We start from the raw sequence: 25,464 nt of genomic DNA on the forward strand, positions 1-25,464 counted from the left end.
TGTTCCACCTCGACTTGTTTGGACCTGTAACTGCCGGGCTGAGATGTGCATGGGCTGGAGAACCCAGAAAAGACTGTCTGGACAGGAGATACCCTGGTGTTCTTCCTGCACCTCCCTGGGCGTGGCTGGGCTGGGGCGGGGCTGCTGCTCTCATCCTGACGGCTTCTCAGTCAAGAAATCTCCCGTTGCTTTGCAGCACCATCAGCACCAGGCCGCCCAAGCTCTTCATCTGGCCAGTCCACAGCAGCAGTCAGCCATTTACCACGCGGGGCTGGCACCGACCCCACCTTCCATGACGCCTGCCTCTAATACACAGTCTCCACAGAGCAGTTTCCCAGCAGCACAACAGACAGTCTTCACCATCCATCCTTCTCATGTTCAGCCGGCATACACCACCCCTCCCCACATGGCCCACGTACCTCAGGTAAAACAGCACTAGCCAAGTTTCTGTGAAGGCCACGTAGGGTGTGGTGGTTGTCAGATAAGCAAGCAAGGAGCCAGATGCTCCCCAAGCCAGGAAACCCTGTGTGTGGTGCCATCTGCCTGTCTCCCCCTCCCTGCTTAGTACGTGATCTTCTGGCCCTCAGTGAATGTTGCTGTGATTTTGTGATGGGATCAGTGAAATTGTGACTTAGCATTTCCCAGCTGAGACCTAAAACTCTGAGTCTGGAATGCACCCCAGTCTTTTCCTTCCTGTGTCTGCTTTGCTACGTCTTTCTAGCTTAACCACCATGTGTATATGTGTACACATATAGACACTTTTACACACACACACACACACACACACACACACACACACACACACACGGGAGCCTGGCAGGGATGGCAGGCAGGCTGTCAGTGGTTCTCAGCTCTCTGAGGTGACTGTACTGGCCCGTTGGCTTGAATGTTAGTCACACGAATTCCGAGACGTGTCTCAGTTGTTTGCCGGGTTACCCTCTATCTGCTGCAGTCCTGTGTTGTGCTTCCTGAGGGTTTGGCCGTGGACTGTGGGCAGCCCAGGCCAGGGGAGGCCTCTGTCTAATGTAAGGTGGCTGCATCAGGTCTCACTCAGGGTTACTGAATGACTCCATTTCCTGTCACAGTGCGCCAGTGAGGCTCTGGCGAGGTGTGGGCTCGAGATGCCGTCGTGTGGTTGGGTCTCTTGCAGAAGGCTGGTTTGTTACTAGGTGTCCTTCCTTCCCCCAGAGCTAAGGGTCCATAGGCCGTCCTCGTGTTGATTGTCTGGTGCAGTGGGAGGGGAGCCAGTCTGGTCAGTGTGCTTTGGTGGAGTGAGACCTAAGAGTCAGGGTCCTCAGTGTCGAGCAGAGGCTGCGAGTTGACGTGTGAGGTGGGCTCCCCTAAACCTCCCTCGTGTGTTTGTGTCGAAGAGGCAGAGAGAGGCTCGATTATAGGGAAAGCGGAGAGCCGTGGGCCTGTTGGAGGTGTGACCCAGCGCCTCGCTGGGGTGATGGTCTAGAGCAGCGCACAGGATGGGAGGCAGGAAGCAGCCTCTTCCTGCTCTGCCCACTCCCTGCAGAGCTGAGGCCGGGCTCGCCAGCCGGTCAGCCAGCAACGCTTGTCTACCCTGTCACCACTTGGTCCAGGGCACCAGGCTGACCCAGCCTCAGGCCACCCTCATCTCACTGGAGCCTTAACTGCGCCCTTTGCTCCATCAGCCAAGCTTTTAGAGTGAGGGGCCTAAGTGCTGCTTCACCCTACTTCTGGGGAACCCATCACGACTGGGGGAGGGCGGAAGAGGAGACTCAGGAAGCTGCTAAGGGTGCTGGGGAGGCAGCCTCCTCACAGGCCCTTCCTTGTTAGTTGCTTGCTCACTTGAAAAGGGCATTGATGTCTTTGGTCCCGTGCCATAGCGAGTTAGGAACGCGCCCCTCCCACCCTAGTAGAGGCCTGCTCTTGGTGAAGACCTTGCCCTGTGTGATAGTCTGTGAGCAGACACTGGGGACTAGGAGGCTGTGGCCAACGTCTCCATCCCAACCCTGCAGGATTTGACTCAAGGACTCCATCTTGCCCCTTCTTGAGTCCCAGTCCAATGAAAGGAACAGTTGACTTGTTGTTTAAGACGGAGATGTTGCCTGTATGCGTAAAAGAGCTCTCTGTTTCAGGCTCATGTACAGTCAGGAATGGTTCCTTCTCATCCAACTGCCCATGCGCCAATGATGCTAATGACGACACAGCCACCCGGCGGTCCCCAGGCCGCCCTCGCTCAAAGTGCACTACAGCCCATTCCAGTCTCGACAACAGCGCATTTCCCCTATATGACGCACCCTTCAGGTGAGGCGTGTGTGTGCAGGGGCCGCCGGGGCACCCCGAGCATTCTGCTCGCCCAGGTAGAACGGCAGGCAGGACCACTGCTTGAGGCTCCAAACCTGGCTAGCAAGGCCCATCCAAGTGTGCGCAGGAGGGATTGTGATGGTCAGGGAGCAGCAGGGCTCAGGGCCTCCGGAGCGGAGTCTGTGTGTGTTCTGCTGGTATCAGGGTTGGTTGAGAGCAGCAGCCTCATTCTGGGTAGCTGATGCATGCCGAGGACTCAGTTGGCCTTCCTGGTTATGTATGACAGGCTGGACAGGGCAAGTGTGTTCCTTCCTGAGTCCCTATAGGCTGATGTGGGGGGTTCATGCCCATGGCCGAGTTTGATTGTAGCTTGGAGGAGAACACTGATGAGCTGTGTGCGGACTGGTTTGAGTGTAGTGTTAGCCCCAGCCTGTGCCCTGACACAGGACGCCCATGATGTCTCTCTCATACTGGATGGCTGCTGTGGCGACACCTGTCTCCCCGGTGACTTGGAAAGTATTGGTGCTTGGCTAGCATTAGTGGGAGGGGGTGTGAAGGCCTGTGCTCCTGCCCCACAAGCAGCAAGTCCAGGACTTGTATCTGAAGTGGTTTTACGTCTGACTGGTTTGTTTCTCCTCACCCCCCTTCCCTCCCCAACCCCACCTTGGCTGCAGCTGGGGCGGGTGGGGGCAGCATTAAAGCTCCAGTCTACTCAGCTAGCACAAGAGTAGTCGACAGTCACGTGCTGCAGACACTAGGCTGGTGGGCAGTGGTGCCTCTGTTCCGTTTAAATAGCCACTTTTCTTTTTTACAGTACAAGCCCACCACCAACAGCAGTTGTAAGGCTGCCCTGGAGGAACCGAAAGGCCAAATTCCCTCCTCCCTCCTCCTGCTTCTACCAACTGGAAGCACAGAAAACTAGAACTTGATTGATTTTGTTTTTTAAAGATACACTGATTTACCATCCAATAGGAATGCTAACAGTTCACTTGCAGTGGAGGATGTTCTGGACCGAGTAGAGGCATGTAGGGACTTGTGGCCGTTCATAATTCCATGCGCTGTTGCAGGGTCCCGCAAGTACCCAGCTCTGCTTGCTGAAACTGGAAGTTATTTATTTTTTAATGGCCCTTGAGAGTCATGAACACATCAGCTAGCAAAAGAAGTAACAAGAGTGATTCTTGCTGCTATTACCGCTTTAAAAAAAAAAAATCAAGACTTGGAACGCCCTTTTACTAAACTTGACAGAAGTTCAGTAAATTCTTACCGCCAAACTGACGGATTATTATTTATAAATCAAGTTTGATGAGGCGATCACTGTCTGCAGTGGTTCAACTTTTAAGTTAAGGGAAAACTTTTACTTTGTAGATAATATAAAATAAAAACTAAAAAAAAAATTAAAAAATAAAAAAAGTTTTAAAAACTGATACCCAGTTAGTGTGTGTTTGTGGCGACTCTTGCTGCTCTGAGGAGCAGACCCTACCGGAGGAGGTGCTGACCGATGACTTTTCTTCACCTTCGCTTCTGGCTCAAGGCATCTAGAAAAGGTCAAGATGAGATTCCCTCTTGGGGGGATTAGCGTTAGGCTTCGCAGGAGGAAGACTGGCCAGAGGTGGGGGCTTTCAAAAGTCCCTATCTGTGAGCAGCTGCAGACTGTCGTCTACAGAACCAAAGTGCTGTTGATGGGTGTATCCCAGGTCAGGCCAATGCTCCCAGCAGGGGGCAGGAGGGACTACTTTACCAGCCTGGCCGTGTGTCCCTAGTGCCTGAGTGCTTGCTAGGAGCACAGAGCCCTGGGTCCATCTGGGCTGCAGCAGGGATGGGAGGGGGGCCAGAGGTCAGGAAAGCCAGAGAACCAAGCTGTCTGCTCTAAGTGAAGTGGAGAGGAAGTGGTGTGGCAGAGACCATGGCCATAATTCTGAAAACTTTTTTAATTCACATATAGCAATTTGTACACTGTAGCAAAATTTGCATTATTCAAGAATAAGTTACTCATACAGTACATAAAACAAAGATTTGCCAAACACCTTCTGCCTATGATAGAAGTTGAAATCCCCTCTTCCTGTTGCCCAGCCCCACACTGGCTGTTAGACACGTCTTCATTAGGAGGCAGTGGACGACAGTCTGTCACGTGATGTTAAGGTAACATTTGAACAAGAACCCTCAGGGAAGAGATGAAGCCTTCTTTTAGGTTAAGAAACTTATGTAAAAATAGTGTTGTGTGGCCCAAAACTGTAATAATCACTATTCCTTTTTCCTGTGGTCCAGAAATGATCAAAGGCAGAAGAGTTGATACCAGATAAAGCCATGTGGACTGCTGGTCTAAAGTCAAGGCAGGTTAGTTGACTTAATTCTTTGGTGCTGGTGGCTGTTAGTGTGTCGTTCTAGTCAGGAGAAAGCAGCAGGGACTGTGGAGCTGCACTTAGAGTCTCTACAGGGCAACTCCCCTGCGCCTAGTGTGGCCTCACCTGCCCATGGCGGTATGTCGGGACGGCTGGGGTGGGAATGGGGCCTGGTATTGACACTGGCCTGGGGCCTCACTGAGTTCCCCTTCAAGCCAACTGGACCTACACTAGCAGAAAGAAAAGGTGTTGGCGTAGCGCCACTCTGTCCCGGGGCCATGAGACTTTGTCATAATCGAGGCCTTTCGGAAGGAAGCCATCCACAGTGGATAAGCCCCAATGCCGCGGGGCGGAGGTGCTCCTCTCTGCCCGAGAGCTGTGTCTGACGGCCCAGGAGAGGTGAGTGCCCCTAATGAGTGCCATGAGCAGGGACACCGCTGTCCACCCAGCCCCTTTCCTCCCTACACAGCTTAGAGAAGAGTCTGGACCAGTGACTGAATATTGCTTATATCTTTGGTTCATACTTTTGTGGAAAATGAAGAAAAGCTAGTTCTCAAAGGTCGAACACAAACCTGCACCTACGTGGGATGTGCCTTGCTCCGTGAACACAGTGGTGGGTGTTCAAGGCGAAGCACAGCTGGCTGACCCCTCACCCCACCCCACCCCCATCCGCTCAGGGCCACATGAGCTTGCACAGTACAGAGGTAACCAGATGAGAAGGGGTTCAGCATGCTCACCTCCGACCAACGCGTCCAAGATAAGTTGTGATTCCCTAAAGCCGCTGATAAAAGCCCCAAGGCTGCACCGACTGGCACCTTTGTGCTCAGGAGCTGCCCTCTCTAGTCCCTGGGAACTCACACACCTGGGATAGAAAGCCAGACCAGTGTAGCCCTGTCAACACAGGGATTGCGTGTGCAGGAGCACAGCCTTCCACCGGGGACCCTGCTGCCGCCGCCTTGTCAGAACACTGACTGTGACCTCTTACAGGGGTTTCTGCACGGTACCAGCTACTTTGTTACTCAGAATGCAGCCATGCTCAACAAGCCACTAGATGCTTGAAGAGTGTTGGGGGGGGGGGCTATAAATCTGGGTCCACTGCATAGGCCGGGGAGCCTTTCATTTGTGCGGGTCTCCCCACTGCTCATCCCATCCTCTGGAAAGCCGCTGTAAACCAGTCCTGTTTTCTACACATAAGGCACTGGGGTAGGACGTCCCTTGCTACCCTCCTCTCTGTCTGCTGCCTGGATGTCCTTGAAAGGGTGACACACTTCATTCTCTGCATGAGGGAGGACAGTGGCTACCCATAGCAGGCAACCGTCCTGAGAGGAGCAGACAAGGACACGAGCGTGCTGGCTTAGCCCGGGTGAGAGGCAGGTCTGCTTAGCCTGACTTGAGAATGGCACGGGTCCTGGTGGAGCAGAACGGGAAGGAACGGGGACTTGTTAGTGTTGTCTGTGCTTCCTGGTGACCCTACCTGCTAGGAAGGAAGTCTGTCGTCAGCTCTGACTGTCAGTCTCCACTGCCAGCTCTGGGCCCGGAGCCCCCTCCTCTGGGTCGGGGACTGGGCCTAGGGTACCAGCTAGTGGCACCTGTGCACAAGAACTCATCTGTAAACAGTGGGACAGCCAGGGCTAGCTGTGCTGACGGGCCTGTGGCAGCCTGGAGGCAGAGCGCACATCTGAGCTGGGGAGGCTGACCACAGCCTGGAGCTCCCTGGAGGGAAGGAGGATGGTTACATTCACAAGTTTGCGTCCCTGCACAGCTGTGAGAGGGGGGTGTACTGGTTGTCGATGGCCCGAAGGTGGCTCCGGGAAGAGGAGTCCAGCCCATAGTCTGAGTCCCGAGCGCTGCTCACGGGCTCCAGTTCCAGGTGCCGCAAACTGTTGGCCAGTTCCTCAGGAGAAGGCACCAAGTGGAAGATTTGCTCTGGGGGTGTCCCTCGGCCGGGGAGAGCCTCTGTGCCAAGGCTGGGGGGACCGCCAGCAGAGTGGAGGTGGGAAGGACCTGGGTCCGAGTCCCAGGGAGGAAGGGAGAAAGGGAAGAGGACTGTGTTGGAGGAACCTGGAGAAGACAGAGGTGAGTCTCGACAGTGAAGAAGTGCACCAGACAAGCCCTGGGCTTCCGTGATACCAGCCCTCCCTTGACAGAGACTTGGGGGTTCCTACCTGGTGCTTGGGAGACGACCACCACATAGCCAGAGAGCCGGACCTCACAGGCTGCTCCGCACTCGAGCGGGATGGGGGAGCGCTGGAAGTGGCGGAGCATGTCCACCACCGAGGGGAAGTGCAGGTGCTGCACACGGCACTGTCCACGCTCGGTGAGCACCAGGCGGAGGTGCTGGGGAGGGAGGGGGGGTCAGCCTGCTGCTGCTGCTGCTGCAGCACGCACCCAGGCTGAAGTGTCCCACCCCAGCACACCCGCCAGTCCCTGCCCTACCTTGGCTCTGCCCTGTAAGTTGAATGTGAGCACATACTCCCCTCTCCGGGACTCACTCTGCCTCACCAGGAACACGCCGTGGGCGTCAGGGCCCTGCAGCTGAACCAGCTGTGCAGCCTTCACCCTGGAGATGGGGCCGTGGAACCAGGGATAGCAGGACAGGAAGTGATCTGTTTTCTGGCAGGCTGGGTCCAACATCGCCCCGGGTGAAGCACCTAGCGGAAGGATGGTGGTGGTAACATGTACGGGGCCACGTGTCCAGGACCCCGAGGCCAAGGGTCTGGCGCACACATACCTTGGTCCAGGGAGTCTGTGCTTCCCCTTGGAGAGCTGGCTGGGCCAGGCTCTGCCACGAAGGAAAGGGCTAGCTCTGTGTCCATGCGCTCCGGCCTGTAGGGGAAGAGGCTGGGTGAGGAGGGAGCCAGCAGGGAGGATCAGAGCGAAGCTGGGCAGGGGCAGGCCTCACCCTTGGCCTGTGCTTGTTCTGAGCTCTGCCAGCCATGAGTTAAGCTGCTGTTCGTCTCCCACCTCAAAGATGATGTCTGTCTGGTCCTGCACCTGCAGAGAGGCAGCATACAGCTCTGCATCCAAGGAGAGCCACGTCCTCCCTCCCGGGAGACACAGTCCCGGCACTCACCTTCAGCACAAAGGTGTAGAGGTTGTCAGGCATCTCCAGGCGTGTGCATGGCCGGACCTCCCGGATGCTGGAGCAGGCTTCTTGCAGCTTGGGCTTTGAGCTCTAGAAAAAAACGAGGGGGCCACTCAAGGCTTGCCCATGGAGACTTTAACCCCCCCTCAAGGCTTCTTCAGTTGTCTTCAGTCTCTCAGCACTAGAGGAAGGAGGCACAGAACGCCCTTCTGCATCTTAGTCCTCCCCGACCCTACCGCCCAGTGGATTTGGGATGGCCCACACAGTCAGCTGCAAGAGTCCTTGCAGTTGGCTGCACAACATGTCTGGAAGGTGCCACCTTTCTGGGTTTGGCTGGCACCACAGACGCCAGTTCTCAGGCGAAGCTTAGGGTCAGGGTTGTTCCTAGGAGGGAAGCCCCCACTTCCTGACCTCTGGTCCTTATTTCCTCTGGTGGTAAGATTGTTCTTGCTGGCTGAGGTGGCTGAGGACCAGCTTCCCGCAGAGCTAAGACATCAACTACTGGGAGAGCTGGGTCGGTAGGAAGGAAAAGGATCTGACAGGCCTCTTCCCCTCCCTCTGTGGCTTTTGTCCCAGGACAAGACAGAGTTCCAGGTGCTCTAGCCGAGAACTTCAGACAATAAGTCCACCCCAATGCCGTCAGCTTGGAATGAGGGGGTTGGGGGGCTGCTGGACATGGGCCAAATGATTCCTACTTTTGTCCACAGTTGCGGTGTGCTGACCAGGCTTGGGATTCTCCCCAAGTCCTGGCACCACAGTGCCTGTTCTGAGCTGCCTGCTGGGGGTGCCTGAGCTTGGACTAGGCCAGGGCAGGGCACACAAGCGCTGGCCTGTGGCCCATCTGGTTGGACTATCGAGGGGAAAGGGGGGTCTCTAGCAGAACCCTAAGGACACTTGAAGGCCTTGGATTCTTCCTCACCAGCGTACTTCACTGGTCAAGCCTGGCCAATAAGCAGCTCCCCCTCGACCCAGCTCAGGACAGAGTGGCACTGGTGTGGCCAGGCCCTGAGATTTCTCAGTGGGAGTAGAGTGGCGCCAACCACCACACTCCAGACCATCGACTTCCAGGCCCAGAAATGGGGTTTTGGCTGTTAGGGTGCTCAGTGTCAAATCTAGTAATCGCATTTCCACAGTGAATCTTGGCTTTCTACCTTCCTCTGCTTTGTCTTGCCCCTCCCTCCTCTACATCCTCAGGCCATGGGAGCTGCCCTTTTCCAAACTGTATTTTTGACAGCTGATGGTGGAAGAAAAGGCCTGAGCTGTCGCCAGGATGATGGCGGAAACTGTGTCGCTGCGGTTGCCTCCTGTCTCTGTAACCCCAGCAGTGACAGAGCCAGGAGGCGGCAGGGGTCAGGAGTCCTGCCACCATCCACTGCACCCCCAGCCTGCTGAGCGATGAACGGGGGACACACTAGAGCCGTGGCCTCCTCTTGGGTCCTTGTGCTGATTCCTGGTCACTCTTAAAGCCACACAGTTTCAGTGTCAAGGGACAGACAGCAGGGGTCTGTTTTGGTACCCAACGGTATCTCAGCAGACTGCTGTGTTACCTCCACTGCAGCCCTGAAGGCACCTGGCCCAAGGAAGCCACACCTACCCAAGAATGCCTGGAAATCCTCACAAGAAGCCGTGGGCCTAGTGAATGGCACAGCAGGTCACAGCCTCACTGGTGTCACCCAGGCTGAAGCAGCTCCCAGCCTAGAGCCAGGCTAGACCACCACCCCGTGACAGGAGAAAGGCCCCACAAGGCCTTGAGGCAACTGAGTCCTGCCACTTGTGACTGTCTTCTCCCAGCCCCAGTGCCGTCCTGAACCCGGGGTGATGGAAAACACCCACTCCAGTGACGGGACAATCCTGTCAAAAAGCCACTAGGGAGATGGAGGCAGGAACTGGGGGCTAACTTCCCAGATAATGGAAGTTTTTTGTTTTGTTTTGTTTCTCAAAACAAAAACACAAATACCCCACTTTGTTCCAAAATGGAACAGTCAGACTACAGAGACATGTAGAAGCCAACTAGACCAGAAGTCAGTCTGAAGAGGGACTCTAACCAGTCTAGCAGCAGACTGTTGAGCCCGTGCGTTTTCCTGACTCTGTCCTCTTTCTTGGACCTTATTCTCATTCTAGGCTACTTAGGGTCAGGTAAGAAAGTCTGCAAATTCCAGATTCATGGCACCTGCTAGCCAGGCTTAGACTGGTCCTGCTAGCCTTTATTCCCCAGAGTTCCCTACAGGGTCAAGATGGAGCATAAAGGCCCCTTGGCAAGAGCTCTGGCTATGGTGGTATTGTTCCCAAAATATCTGGGGTCAGAGAAGAGAACAGCCACAATATTAAACATAGAGGATGGGCAGTAGTAGCACACTCCTTTAATCCTATCATTCCAGAGGCAGAGATCCCTCTGGATCTCTGTGAGTTCAAGACCACAATGGAAACAGCCAGGCATGGTGACTCACACCTTTAATCCCAAAAAGCAGCCTTTAATCCCAGGGAGTGGTGGTAGAAAACAGAAAGATATATAAGACGTGAGGACCAGAAACTAGAAGCTTTTTTGGCTCGTTAAGCTTTCAGGCTTTCAAGCAGCAGTTCAGCTGAGAGCCACTGGGATGAGGACTCAGATGCTTCCAGTCTGAGGAAACAGGATCAGCTGAGGAACTGTCGAGGTGAGGAAGCTGTGGCTTGTTCTGCTTCTCTGATCATCCAGTGTTCACCCCAATACCTGCCTCTGAGCTCGTTTTTATTAATAAGAACTTTTAAGATTCATGCTACATCTGGCAGCATGCACCAGGGTGGTCCCCGAGGCCCGAAAGCAGTGGTCACACAATAGCCAGAGAGGACATCCTCAGAACTGGCCAGCACCGCAACATGGGCTGCCCAGCAACGTGCTTCCAAGGGGTGGGGTTTGCAGGCTAGCAACACAACGCAACTGTTACGTCATGGGATGAAGATTGTATGACGGAGGGGAAAGACCTAGTGGGACCAAGGGGCAAGACAGTTCTAAAGGGACCCCTTGAAATCATCTCAGGCTATATTTGGGGAGGGGGTCCCCCTATTAAGAGCCCCTCAGGAACCCTCACAAGCTGAAGGGAGCCCCAGAACTCAGCCTGTCAAGGCAAGGTGGATTACTAGGGTCCTCAGAGAAACCTTTCTGGGGTGAAAATTAAGGCTGGAAAGGAAGTGATGGCTCTGAGACATAAAGAACTTTATGCCAGGAGTTCAAGATCGGCGAGAAGTGAGCCAGTTGTGTTTTTTTAAAGAGAGGAAAGGCAGCTAGATGTGGTGGTGCACACCTTTAAATCCCAGCACTCTGGAGGCAGAGGCAGGCTCTGAGTTCGAGGCCAGCCTGGTCTACATACAGAGTGAGTTCCAGGACAGCCAGGGCTACACAGAGAAACCCTGTCTTGAAAAACAAAAAAACAAGCAGATGGCCAGTCATACTCATAACCAAAAAGGCCTGGGCTCGAGGCTGGAGAGATAGCTCAACAGTTAAGAGCACTTTGTGTTGAAAGTAGAGATGGCTCAATGGTCCAGAGGACCTGGGTTCAATTCCCAACACCCACGTGGCAGCTCACAACTCTAACTCTGGTTCTGGAGGATCCAACACCCTCACACAGACATACATGCAGGTCAAACACCAATGCACCTAAGATAAAAAATAAATATTTTATCTTAAAAAAAAAGGCGCTTTTGTGCTGTGCGTAGTACCCAGTCTGGTTCCTGGCACCTCCCTGGTGACTGGCAATCACTTTCTTCTGATCTCTACAGGCACCAGAGCGCACACATGCACAGACACACAATAAAAACCGTAAGCTGGGATAGAATGACTACAAGTTGTGGGCTAGCCTGAGATGCAGTGTAAAAGTGGGGAGTGGGGTGACAAGATAGTGCCCCTGATAAAGGTCACTGAGTGTGGGAAAGACACCCTTAGCCAGCCATAGACCCAAGTCCAGGCCTGGCTCAGGTCCCTCCAGCTGCAGCCAACGTGGAGCTGTGGCGTGGCGTGGCGAGTCAGGGAGGACCCGTCCGTGCTTCTGTGGGAATACCACATTATGTTGTAATGCTGCAGCTCCTTAACCTGCTAGACACAGCATGTTCAAAGCATTATTTGCCAAATCTCCCCAAGTGGAAACAGCCTAATTCCCACTTACTCATGATTTAGGGGGTGGGGGGAGATATGGTAAAACCATACAAGGGAATATTATTTGACCATTAAAAGGAACAAGATAATGGAATATGACTTGGAAACGTAAGGGATGCAATGCAGACATACAAAGGCCACCTCCAGCTTGAGTCCTTCAGCTAATGTCCTAGGAGAGGGTGGTGATGGCCATGCCCCTCTGAACTAGTGAACATCTCGGTAGCATATCATTTTCCAATGGAATCGGGGCCCTGGGGTGAGGAGAGGAGCCCAACCCAAGGAGACACTCGGATGTGTCGGGGTGGGAGGATGTTGGGGAGCCCATCTGTGGTTTTAGTTACTTTAGGCAACCCGTCAGTTCCCTAGACGGTGGCAGCACTCTGAGGCCACGTGCCCCTTTCAGACAACTGCCTAGCGGGGAGAGTGTGCTGCGCCTATGTTGGTGCCAAGGCCAGGTGGCCTGTCTCCCTCGGGGTCTCCATCCACTCACCCCAGCCTTAGCCAGAAGAGGGAGGAAGGAGGGCCACCTGGAGCCCTTCTGGGGCCTTTGCTTCCTCGTCCATTCACAAAGCAGTGGACTGAGGACTCCCAGTGTGGCCACGGGGCTACTAACTGGGGAGGGCCCACCTGGGAAACCCAGCTCTGGGCTCGAGTTTTCCACGCAGAGTCGTTCCTGCCCCTCAGGATGGTAATGTACCAGAGCACTCTGTCTACCACTGGGAAACTGAGGACCAGAAAGTCAACTTCTCAGCCCAGAGACACCCCACGGACATAAGCCAAACTAGGAGCGCGGACATGCTTCCTCCCCAGTGCCCACCACACTGCCCTTAACCATGATCCCAACACTGAGCCTAGAGCCCCGACTCCTTGATGGCTTCCCACAAAGCCACAGGGCCAACGCCATGAAGGTGGTGGCAGCGGACAGGGGTGCTCCAGGGTAGGGACTCCCTGGCGTGCATGCTCCCCCAGTCTGTGCATGCTCTGCTCCTGCGTCACAGCCCTGGAGCGATAGAAGCCTGAGTGACCCACTGCCTGCTGTATCAGCAGAGCCTGGGGCTGACCAGGGAGGAGGGCATGCTTTCAAATGGCTGTGTGTGCAGCAGGCCCCTTGGCAGCCCTGGGACCTCTTTTTTTCCTCTTCCTTTTCCAATCCCTTTTAGGCCCAGAGCAAGCCCCTTGACTGTTCACAGTTCAGAGATGGGTAGGCATCTGCCCCCGAGGCCCAAGGTGGGTGAGCCCGACAAGCACTGGGACATCTGGGTGTGGCTTCTGCAGCAGGCTTGCTCTGCACATGTGTGGGTTTAAACACAATCCCAACCCTAATGTCCTCTGCCCGGTGCTCACACAAGACCCCACTTCTGCCTCCTCCGGTCTTATCTGGAGACTGACTTCATGATGGGCCTTCAAAGGGATGCTGGGAGGGCTCCATGCCAGGTCAGCTATACTGCTTGTCACAGGGAAAGCCCCGCACCAGGAACACAGCTGGAATGGTCCAGAGGCAGGTCTGGCTTTCAGGGGTCAAATGCTTTCCCATGGCTGGGCGGAGGTGGGGGCAAGGCTGTAGGACGGCAGAGCCTGGAGCCCGGCAGAGCTGGTGGGTACAGGACGGGGCTTCCTGCCACCTCCCCGCCACCTCCCCGCCAGCCCAGAGGAAACCGCCAGGCCGGCAGTGGCCAGCCCTTTCTTTCTGCTTCCTCTTTCCCACACAGCGGGGAGGAAGGGAGGCCAGGCCCCGGTATGCCCTGGGCTCCTCAAGCCCGCTAGCCTCCCAGTCCTGCCCAGCAAGTGCGTGGCTCTCCTACCATCACCATTCCAGCTTCTGAAGCACCTATTTCAGGCCGCACAGCCACACTTAGGAAAGCCCCGGCACTAGGGTGCCTTACACCCGGTTCCCTTCCCACAGCACTCCACACTCTAAGCCTCGGCCCCTAGCAGCTGTGAGACCTTTCTCCCTAAGCAACCGCTCCTGCAGGCCTGACCCGGGCAAACTCCGAAGTCACTCCAGTTCTGACACCACAGAAGCCACAGGGAGTGGTACCAGTAGGCCTCAGTCTCAAAGGAGGGCTGAGCCTGGTCTAACCTGTTGCTCCAAGGGGCTGGGAGAGCCACCAGGCTGCCTGCCTTTTAAGAATAGCACAAGTGGCCTGGAAGTCACCAGGCCTGGGAACCACCTCTGCCAAATGGGCCGAGCAGCAGGGACCAGCAGCCCCGAGCCTTGGTTCCTTGGAGGTGCAAAGGCTGGGGCTCCCTATGGACCTCGGTGGCACCTCCAGCTGAGGCACTGGTTGAAATGTTGACTGCCTTCAGCCCCAACATCTACAGCACCCACACAGCATCCGAGGCCACTGCCCTGAGACTGCACAGAGGCCGCTCAGCCAGTGATGTCCTCTGGTCTCTACTAGACCACACAGGTAAGAAGACCAGGTACGGGGACCTTCCTATGTCAGTCTCAAGATGTCTGGTTCTGTTTTTTGAGATGGGCTTACTTTGTATCCTGCCCCAGCTTCCAGAGTGCTGAGATAATCGGGGGCGGGGAAGGGTGTGTGTGTGTGTCCATCATGCCCAGCCTTAGGTTTTTGTCTGTTGTTGAGGTACAACTCATGTAGCCCAGGCTAGCCCCAATTTTGCTATGTAACTAAGATTGACCTTGACCTGATGCCTTCACTTCCCATCTACAAGGATTATAGGTAGTGGCACCATACCCAGTTAGACTAGGATTTTTCTCCCTCCGGGAGAATATCTTACAAATAAGGATAAGTGTTCACTCGCCCCCGTGTACATATTTGGAACACAGCACTAAGTCCTCAGGATGGCCTCCATGCCACCCAGGCAGCTTTCCTGGCTCTTCCTTCAAATATGCTCCACACCTTCCACCTTGGGGCCCCTGCTGCCAGTCAGCAGGTTCCCTCCAGATTCACAAGGAGTCAAGTGTGGTGGCACACCCCTGTAATCCCAGCACTCGAGGCTGGAGCAGGAAGATTGCATTCAGTTGGAAGCCAGCTTGTGCTACGTAGTGATTTCTAGACCGACCCAGGCTACTGAGTGAGGCCCTGTCTGGGGCGAGGGGAAAAAAGGCAAGGAAACTTTGGCAATTAGCCAGTGGTGTTCTCATAAGAAATTCTGGTTAGCAGGACAGAAGACTTCCAGAAGCATATCCCCATAGATGGGCACTTCAGCATCAAATGACCTTGGACTCTAGCAGGAAGGACAGTCTCTCCAGCACACAGCCACATATCCAGAACCCACACACCAACTCAGCCCAGATGCCCACGGCCATACCATGAAGTCCTACAAGAAAGTTCCAGGGAAAAAGACTGAGTGCTCACAAAGCCTGGGGTGGGCCAAGATTTCTTAAGCAGGATACAGAAAGCATTAAAATGGGGAGCTTCTTATCCAGTGTGGTGGCGCATACCTATAATTCCAGCACTTAGGATGCTGAGGCAGGAGGTTGCAGAGTTGAAGGCCAACCTCAGCTACACAGGGAGATGGTGTCTCAGAAAAATAATCTGTCAAGATGGCTCATCGGGGAAAGGAAGGTGCTTGCCACTAAGCCTGGCAGCCTGAGTTCTATCCCCTGAGACCCGGGGAGTGGAAAGGAGAGACCTGACTACCGTCAGCCATCCTCTGACCTCGACACACAGCCCACGGCCCCTCCCGGCCTGCCACAGGCTAGATTACAGGAGGAAATCAACATAAAAGGGGAGAGCCTGTGCTGGTAAAAAGGCAGCCCACACTGTGCGACGTGACGTCTGCAGTAAAGGAGTGCCCGTACTACACTCAAGCTCCGGGAAGTCCTAAGAAACGGGAACACCAGCTTAGGGAATGGCTCAGCTGGAAAAGCATGACCCACAGACATGAGAACCCAAAACAATCCAGAAACCCTGGGCACAGCCCAGCACAGGGAAGAGACAGACAGACCCCTGGAGCTCCCTGGCCAGGGGGGCTAGCTGGATTGATGAGCTCCAGGTTCAGAGGTCTTGTCTCTAAAAATAGGGTGGAGAACAAAGACGCACACACATGCACCTGCGTGCCCAAACACACACACACACACAGACACACGAAGGACACAAGAATCAGTCACAGTAAGCACGAGACACTAAAGCTCCTGAGAACTGACCAGGTAAGTTCAAGAGTAGGTGAGGCTGTGGAAGCAGGGGTCTCTCCGCCGCCACCACTAGGAACACCAACTGCCACACCACTTGGGAAAGGCCATGGTGTCGGCAGGAATCATTTCCAGGAATACACCCAACAGAAATGAAAACACATGCCCTGCAGAAACTTATATGCAAATGTCACTATGACATTATTCAGAAAAGTCCCAAAAAAGCCAAGTGTGTGAGGGCATATACTTGTAGTCCCAGCACTGGGGACTGACGCAAGAGGATCTAAGCACGACCCCATCTCCAAGGGGAAGCACTGGAGTAGAAACCACCAACCCCTCAACAACAGGCCGGCACTGAACCAGCTGTGATGAGCCAGCTGTGGGCCAGTGCGTGCCCTGAAGAGCAGACTGTGTCAACACCACGGGCTGGAGGGCCCACAGCCACCTGTAACTCCAACTCCAGGGCACCGAACACCTTTGACCTCTGAGGGCACATGCGTGCTAACACATGGGGATGGAGGGAGGGCTCCGTGGTTAGGAGCACTGTCTGCTCTTCCAGAGGACCCAGGTTCAATTCCCAGCACCCACATGGCAGCTCACAACTGTCTGTGACTCCAGTCCCAGGGGATTTAGCATCCTCACACAGACATACATATAGGCAAAATCCCAATGCACATAAAAAATAAATCTTAAAATTTTTTTAATGAATTTTAAAAAATAAATAAATACATAGGGACTGAGAATGTGGCTGGGTAGAGTCCTGCCAACCATGTACAATGCCCAGGTCCAATCCCAGTGCCACATAAAATAGGCATGATGGTGCATGCCAATAATCCCAGCACCCAGGAGGTAGACAAGAGGCTCAAACTTCAAGGTCAGTTTCTACATCGCTAGTTCAAGACCAGGCTAGGTAAGACCCTATTCAAAAACAAAACCAGACATCCAAACTGTAGAGAGAGAAAGCAGAGGGTGAGGAAATGCAGGTGCTTCTGGGCCACTTGGGGGCACACTCAAACTCAGAGCACCACCATTTAGCAGTCATTGGTAGGGAAGATTGTGTTACAAGGCCCTTGGCCGCCCCAGCAGACCTGACTGCCTTTCCTTGGCAACAGTGCCAAGTGCATGTTCACTGAGGGTCGCTCCTTCCAGAGCTCCACTAGACAGGCAGCTTCCCAGTCCCCAATGTGTGCTTAGCATACAGTATGTGCTGACAAAGATCTGTCCTGTGACATCAGTGCCCCGGGGCTGGGCTCACTCCACTCACCCTACAGCCAGTCTGTCACACTGAATGGGACCACAGAGAACGGAGTGGAAATCAAGACAGGCAGTCGGGCCTCACACACCCACGTAGGAGGGATGGATGCGGCTGCCGCACAGCATAAAGACCCTGGGCTTCACTCACCTGCCCTGGCCACCAGCCAGGAGGGAACAAATGTCTCAGAAAAGAAACTGCAGGTAGACGGGGTGCCACTCAGCCCTTCGGGACTTCCTGAGACTCTGAACTAACCTGCTCCAACCCATCCACAGCGTGACCTTGGACTCTCCAGGATCACAGACTCACTGTCCTGGAAGAGTCCGGGCCACAGAGGCCTAGGGAGCTATGGGCATGCTGTTGCACACTCTGCAGGGCGCTCACCTTGGGCGGGTCGAAGAGCTGCAGCAGGCGGCCGTGGCCTGGACCGGGGGCCCGCAGCACCAGGCGACCCCGCTGCCAGCGCGCACCACTGTCCATGGCTGCCTCGTCCGCCAGGCTGTAGCGCAGCGCCGCCTCCTTAAGCGCCTCGGCCGGCGGCTCCCGCAGGCTCCAGGGTAGCAGCTTGCGGGCTGGGCCCGGCCTGGTGGCGGCGGAGGGTCGGGGTCGGGGTCGCTGGGGTCGCTGGCGGCCCCCGGCAGCTCCCCGGCCGAGCGGCGGCGGAAGAGCTGGCGCAGGCCGCGGCGCAGGTGCTGCAGGGCGCAGGCCGGCCGCGGGCCCAGGTCCTCGGAGCTGCGTGCCTTGGGCAGCGCGGGGCGGTGATGCGGGGCAGTGGCACGGTAGTCGCGGCCCGGTGGCCCCGCCAGGCCCTCGCGCACCTCGCGGCAGAAGTGGCGCTGGAAAAGCTCGGCGAACTGCAGCGACACCAGGTCGGCGCGCGGCGGCTGGGGGTGCGCGCGCGCGAACAGCCAGTACTGGCGGGCCAGCTCCCGCGCCGCCGCCGCGGCGTGCCGCTCACAGAAGTCGCTCCAGCCGCGCGGGGACGCGGGCGACGCGGGTGCCGAGGACGTGCGGGACGGCTGCACGGTGGGCCCGTTCATGGCGGAGAGCGAGGCGGGGCGGCCGGGCTGCAAGACAGGACAGAGGGCAGTGAGCCAGGGAACGTCCCCGCCCCCCCGCGGGCACCCCGGGCACCCCGCACGTGGAAACCAGCAAAGCAGGGCGGGCAGTGCATACAAGGTGGATACAGTGGGTAGGCGAGAGCCACCGGGGAGGAGCTGCTTACTCCAGAGGGGCTCCCAGAGCTCAGCGCCTCTCAGAGCCATGCATGGGGTTTTCCGGAATTTTCCGTCTAGTGGTTTCAAGCCGCGGTTGACCATGGGGAGTGAAATTTTGGATGAGGGGAACTGCCCACCCAAAGTAAAACTGGCCAGTGACACCCAGGGCTGCTGAAGACTAAAACACGGGCGCTTCACTACCTAGGGTGGGTTCTGTGAAGCAGTACAACTTCTTCTGTTGTTTTTCCGAGACAGGGTTTCTCTGTGTAGCTTTGGTGCCTGTCCTGGATCTCACTCTGTAGACCAGGCTGGCCTCGAACTCACAGAGATCCGCCTGGCTCTGTCTCCCTCTGCAGGGATTAAAGGCCTGGGCCACCACCACCACCCAGCTGCAGTACAACTTCTTTAGGGGCAGTTTGACAAGAGTAATTTTAGACCCGTTTCCCACAGCTGAAAGTTTTCAGGGTAAACACTTGCTCACGTCCAGAGCCCTGACCACAGCTCCCTGCCGCTGTGACAACCCTGACTAGCAGGCAAAGCTGAGGCAGCAGGGCACTGTGTCTGCCCTGTAGCAGGAGTCAGTCTACCCCCTCCTCCAGGAAGCACCAACGTCACCCCGAAATCAGGCCCAACAGTCCCACCTTAGGACCTTATTTACGGAGCATGCAACCCAAGGCTCACACGTCCCTCTCTGGCACTGTAACACATCTAATGGTGGTCAGGACAGGCCTGGCAGGCAGGCAGTCCGTCCTGAAACAGTCGACTTGGGGCAGGTTTGGCTCGCAGGGGAGGGTCTAAGGTAGCGGGTTACTGCCCATCTCTAAAACGCATGGTTGGGGACATGGACTCTGACGCCTACGTCCAAACCCCAGTCCCACCTCTCACTAGGTACATGTGATCTTGAGTGACCTCAAGTGATTCTCCACCTCAGCTTCCCATGTCACAGGGGAGTCATCCCCAGCGTTATTACAAAGACTCAGTTGAGAATGGCCTAGAGTCTGGAAAAGTCCAGTGGGATGCTGTCCTCATTCAAATGTTGTAGCAAGCGTGGGGGCAGCGCATTCGAGATGACATACAGCCTGTACTGACCAGATTCACAGGGATGCAGGCGTCTCTAGGTAGACACAGGCGTGAGACAAGATGTCAGTCAGTGGGTCACCCCTGCACTGTCCTTGGAGAAGATAATCACGGAGGAGCCAGGCACAGGGACATCTCTGAAGCTCAGCCTGAGTGAACAGGGTCACCCACCCAGCTTGCCTGTCCACAGGCCAGATGCAAGGACCCGTGAACAAGACCCACCTCCATCCCCACCCACCCATTGATCCCACACTATACACTGTGTACCAGACACTGCATTCGGCCCCAGGGACACAACAGTAACAGGCAAGATATTTAAACCTTGGCCTGGAGAGATGGCTCAGAGGTTAAGAGCACCGACTGTTCTTCCAGAGGTCCTGAGTTCAATTCCCAGCACCCATATGGTGGCTCACAACCATCTGTAATGAGATCTGGTACCCTCTTCTGTGTACATAATAAATAAATAAATAAATTTAAAAAAAAAAAGATATTTAAACCTTAGCTGGTGTGGTGGCGTGTGCCTATAACCCCAGCCCAGGAATGGTCAAGAGTTCCGGATCATCTGTGGTTGCGCAGTGAACTGGAGGCCGTTGTCTCAAAACAACAAACCAACCTCGTCCCCCAGGGCTCACTGCGAAGGGGACCAGGCACTGGCTGCGTGGACACTGTCACCAGACTGCATCTCTCTGAACCTCAATTTCCAGCTCATTAAATGTTAGGGGGCTGGAGAGATGGCTCAGCGGTTAAGAGCACTGGCTGCTCTTCCAGAGGACCTGGGTTCAATTCCCAACACCCACATGGCATCTCACAACTGTCTGTTATCAAGCTCAAAGTGATGTGACACCCACATAGGACATAAATGCAGGCAAAACACCAATGCACGCCGGGCGGTGGTGCACACTTTTAATCCCAGCAGAGGGAGGCAGGGGCAGGAGGATCTCTGTGAGTTCGAGGCCAGCCTGGTCTACAAAGCGAGATCCAGGACAGGCATCAAAGTTACACAGAGAAACCCTGTCTTGAAAAACCAAAAAACGAAACACCAATGCACCTAAAATCATAAAATGTTTGCCACGACTAGAGGGGAACGGCTAGGCCCAGAAGTGGGGCTCTTTTTGCTATCCCTACCACAGGCACTTTCTCCTCTGTGGCCTGTGCTCTGAAGACCCAGAATAGACCAGTAAGGGTGGACAGTCACTTCCAGCATGACAGGACACTTCAGCTCTAGTCCAGAGGCCTGTGCTCTCACTGGGGGGACACTGCACTCTGTCAGTACTTTGCATACCATACCTAGTAAGGTCCTTAGCACACAGTAGGCACTTTGCACATAGTAAGCAGTAAAAGCCAGGAGGCAGAAAGGAACAGGTCACATCTAACCAAGCCCATCGCACTCTGCCCAGCTCCCCATGAGGAGCACCTAGTCCCAGCCTTAGTCAGTGCTGTACTCCCACACACCAGGCCTTGACGCAGCCTTCAGAGCCTGGATGACCCACAGCTGAGTGCACACATCGTAGTGCACTCCAGCCCCATCCTCACACTGCAGGGGCCACTGGGCTGGATTCTTGCCTCTAATTCCCTAGGCCTGTCTGCTTTCATAACATCACAAGAGAAGCACCAAGTCCTGAATCTGTCCTCAGCATACTGCTCACAACTGTCCTCAGCAGTAGGGATTTGTCAGAGGCCATCTCCACCAGACTATGGCCCTGGGACCAGGGCACACCTGCTCTCCTCCACTTCCTGCCACAGCAGGGGCTCCATGAAACACACAAAACTTTTAAGTCTCACTACACAGCCCAAACTGGATTTGGGCACATCCTCCTCCTGCAGGCCTGGCATAAAGAATTGTTTCCTCTTGACATGGCCTCATGTAGCCCAGGCTGGCCTCCTCCCGCCTCCAGCTTCTAAGAGCTGGGTTTCTGGACATGGACTGGGTTTCTGTGGTGCTAGGGATAGAAGCCAGGCTTCCCACAGGCTACATACAGCAGCTCTACAGCTGCGCCACACGCCAGTCTAAGGATAAACACAGGTAGACAGATACCTAGTGACCACACCACCCACTGGCTGCCATCTTCCCTAGCCTGCCTGTGGGCACCCTCCCTGCCCCTTCATCTGGAACTTGTGCCTAGTCACTGTCTATCAGCTGCAGAGGCAGACCCTGGCAGGACCTTCCACACAGGCTGCGAGCCAGGTCCAGCTGTGCGCACACCCCAGTGCCCCTCACAAAGGGGACACTGGCTAGGCACCCTTCTGACCACTTCTTCAAAGACAAACTCTAGGCCTCCCAGAACCCCTAGGGTGCAGGACTGAAACCACAGGGTGACCAGTGCAGCACTCACAGAGGGAACCCCAAAGAGCCCAAATGCACCCCAGGAACCAACTCCTACATCCTGCGGTGTGCTTACAGCACAGCCCAGAATATGCAGGACTGTTTCAGCTCTGCTGAAGTGGCAAGTGACCAGCGGCCTGCCACAGCCCAAACCGACCAACTGCAGAAGTAGTCAGAGTGCACAAGGAAAGCCCACCCACTCCCACTGAAATGTACGGCTCTACTCCAGGCTCCCCGAACCCTCACTAGCTGGCTGTCCTGTCCTTAGGCTCAGGTTAAAGATGGGGAAATCAAGGCATGGGAGGTGGGCTTGCTCAAGGTCCCACAGCCACCCAGAGGGGACAGACTCCATCCAGCCTGCTCACAAACACGGGCTGGAGCCAGAAATACTGTGTACCAATCCATTTCCACCACTCTGAGGTGCTCCTACCACACCCACACTCAGAGCAAGTGCCCCCAGGTGCCTCCGCAGTTGGGCAAGGCAGGCTGGCACTCCACCTGCCCCACTCCAACATGGGGCACTAAGAACACCCCTAGGGAGGAAGGACACCCCTCTAGGACCCTACCCCACAGCCCTGGGCGCTGCCCCCACTACACCTTGCCCAGAGGCAGCAGGACAGGCAGACAGGCGTTGATAGGTACAAGTCAGCGGCACTCAAGAGCTGTGGTAGGGTGGCACAGGCTGGAGAGAACGGCTGTGTTGCTTGTCCCTGACACTTAGAAGAGCAATGGAGGTGAATCAGGCCGCCCACCTGCAAAGCCCAAGCCTTAGGAGGCACCCAGTTCTGGTCAGACAGTATGGGTGGCATGGCTGTGGAACGCAGACTGTCCCAGGCCGAGGTGGCTCCAGGCTGGGTGGCCAGGGGGGCTAGGTGGCAGGAAGATGGTCCTCTTCAGTGACTGAATACTTTCCATGTGCTAGGAGATGCAGCACAGCTGCTCAGCTGTGACAACCCTGGGACGGGATGGAGAAACCGAGAGAAGGCAGGCACAGAGCTCGGCCCCAGGAGCCCCAGGGTCAGCTTGTGACAGGCTCTGTCAGTATGGCTCTCCTCTCCTGCCCTTCCCCACAGAGAGGATACAGCCTCATCCACCCACCTGGGCTCAGCCGTGGGGACAAGAAAGAAAAGCTGGGCCCTGGAAAGCTTGTTCCCCTGTCCCCAAGTCCCCAGGGCAAACAAGCAGCGCAGCTAGCTCCCTGCAGCCAGCGAGGTGAGTGGCATCTCTGAGCACCCTCATTGCCCCCAGACAGCCACAGACAGCCACAGGCAACCCAGGCAGGCAGTGCTGGTCCGCAGGAGCTGCAGCTAAGCTGAGATGCTCCTGCTCGGGCACAGCCACCCCCAGGACAGAGGGCCTGTCCTGTCAGCGAGAATGGAGGGGTGCTGGAGGGGACTCTGTGACCACCCCGGCCCATGACTGTAAAGCTGGCTCAGCAGCCTCTCAGCTTGGCCACCACCCCCATCCCACAGGTGCAGAGGACACCTGGAACACTCCACCTGCCAGGCCAGGAGGGCTGCTCCGTGTGTATGTACCCAAGAGTTGTACCTGCCCCACCCCTAGATGCTGGGACAGGAAGCCCCACACCATCCTCTAAAGGCTACCTCCTCCAAGGAGGCCCCCAAACAGACTATGCTACAGAGCTGAAAAGACCCAGTGCACACAACTCAAATTCTAGCCCACAAGAAACAGGGTGCATAGGAATGAATCAGTTTGGCCCTGAAAGACTAAGGCTAGACCACTTGACAGTCAGTGAGGCCCATTCAGGGGTCACCAGGCTGGCCCAGTCTGCCAGAATGAGAAGCGTCACCCGGCTTCTTCCACCCTAACTCCTCCTGTGTACCCTGCCCCTGGCAACTTGACACCAGACAGCCACTACCCCAGACAGGCTCCAAGAGGTGGGGAGAGCAGGGGGCTAGCCCCCAAGAGTAGTGTACCCTCTCTTTACCAGCCAGGGCTTCCTTCACCAGCCTCAGGGTTGACAGTTACAGAGGTGGTGGCAGCAGAAGATGTACCTCACTCTCAGGGAGAGCCTCCCAGCTCCTCAACTGCCTGGGGCTTTAAGGAGAATGAACCAACAGCCTCTGACCCTTGTGCGCCCCTTCCCAACCAGATCAGTCCGTGGGCTCTATGGAGAGGCCACCAGTGTGGGGTCTGGAAGGTAAGTCTACCTCCTGCCTCAAGCAGCCACGCTGAGCCCCTACCCCTAAGTCTGGCCCCGCCCCCAGTCAGCTGCCGTGAGTCAGCCCCACAAGCAGGGCACACACTTCCTCCCTCCAGGCCTCCCTGCGGACCAAGCAGCACCCCCACAGCAGCTGGGGGGGGCACATCCGGACAGGCCTCAAGGGGCTCCAGGCCTGGCTCACAAGGAAGCCCGGGGAGGGGGGGGGGCTGGCCCCCCTGCCGACCCTTGACAGGGTTGTGTGGGAGGAAAAATCTTTCAGCCATCTGCTCAGCTGCTGGGTTTCCGGCTGGCCAGGGTGGGGCAGGCCATCAGGTCCCTTAGGGACCTGTCTCTTGTCCCCATGAGAAGAGGGACACTGGACTAGACAGCCCAGGGGTGGTCAGTGGGACCCCAGAGCACTGACCAAGAGACACTGGTTGTCTGAATCATGAGGCTTAAGTAGGTGGTGCCGAGCCGTGGCCATGGACATGCAGCCAGGCCTGAGACCTACCCAGTCCCTGAGGGACCTCAAGCCCCCGGAAGCTGGGAGCTGGGGTGCAGGGCTCCTGGGTCCAATTAGGCATGACTCAGCCCGTGACCCCCACTGAGTCATTTCCTCTAGGCAGCCTGCCAGCCTCAGTTTCCTTGGGGAGGGTGGGTGCCTGGGAACAGGCCTGGCAGGAGCGAGCAGCCCCTCCAGACACTCCAGATGGAAGCTGCTTCCTGCCCCGCCCCGCCTGACCAGAGCCGCTCAACACCCGGGGGCCCTAGGGACCGTTTTCCCAGGAAGCCTGGCAATTAAGTGCCAGTCACCCCATCCCGGGATTAATAGCAGTAGCTTGAACTTACCGAGCACTAACCTCATGCCGACACTGCATGCCTCTCTCGGAACAACTGTCCTTCAGCACCCCACTTCAGAGCTCTGAGAACACTTGTAGCTCAGAGATGGTAAAACACCAACCTAACACCTCACAGCCAGCACACGTACAGCCGACCCAGTTCCAATGCCTACTCCTTGGCAGGCTCCCACATGGCACAGCCATCACCCTAGAGGGGCAGAGACTTGGTCCACACTGGGCAGGTCACTTGCCCAGGGCCTCACACCTAAAGCTAGCAGCCTGAGTCTCTACATGCGCGCTGCCCCCAAGGAGAAGTGGGGACGTGAGAGGAAAGGCCTCTCATTCCCACAATGCTATCTGTTCCATCTCTGTGTGTGCCAGACTCCATAGCAGTTAAAACCCTTCCCACTCTGGATGACTCTGCCTCAGAGAGGTTAAGTGACCACCCAAAGAGTCACAGCAATGGGAGATTCAGAAGCTGACTAGCCTCAGAGGTAATGGGCTGGACCCCATATACAATGGACCCCAGAGGCCTGCTCTGCAAGAGTATAAGACCAAGCTGGGGGCCGTTAGCTCCCTGTGAGGTCACCGGAGCTCTCCATCAGTCACTCATGTTAGAGAGGGCACCCTGAGCCTGGAAGCCAGGAAGGGCACCCAAGTACC

The 25,464-nt window shown here is 55.9% G+C and overlaps 2 protein-coding genes across 2 annotated transcripts in view; one reads left to right on the plus strand and one right to left on the minus strand.

Moving 5' to 3' along the window:
• Atxn2 (ataxin 2) overlaps positions 1-3,698 on the plus strand; it is a 98,125-nt gene extending 94,427 nt beyond the window's left edge. Inside the window, 3 exon segments of the mRNA XM_028855660.2 lie at positions 197-424; positions 2,106-2,274; positions 3,089-3,698. Of these exon segments, the coding sequence (XP_028711493.1) occupies positions 197-424; positions 2,106-2,274; positions 3,089-3,117 (426 nt within the window). The 3' untranslated portion in view covers positions 3,118-3,698.
• Positions 3,699-4,184: 486 nt separating this feature from the next.
• Positions 4,185-24,134, minus strand: Sh2b3 (SH2B adaptor protein 3). Its single transcript, XM_037198679.1, is given in 9 exon segments — positions 4,185-6,674; positions 6,779-6,950; positions 7,050-7,264; positions 7,345-7,439; positions 7,516-7,607; positions 7,687-7,788; positions 17,566-17,768; positions 17,771-18,248; positions 22,551-24,134. Coding segments are annotated over 9 exon segments (1,737 nt in total). The 5' UTR covers positions 22,608-24,134; the 3' UTR covers positions 4,185-6,351.
• Positions 24,135-25,464: the final 1,330 nt, after the last annotated feature.

The sequence above is a fragment of the Peromyscus leucopus genome, chromosome 23 (genome assembly GCF_004664715.2).
Source record: "Peromyscus leucopus breed LL Stock chromosome 23, UCI_PerLeu_2.1, whole genome shotgun sequence".
Classification (NCBI taxonomy): Eukaryota; Metazoa; Chordata; class Mammalia; order Rodentia; family Cricetidae; genus Peromyscus; species Peromyscus leucopus.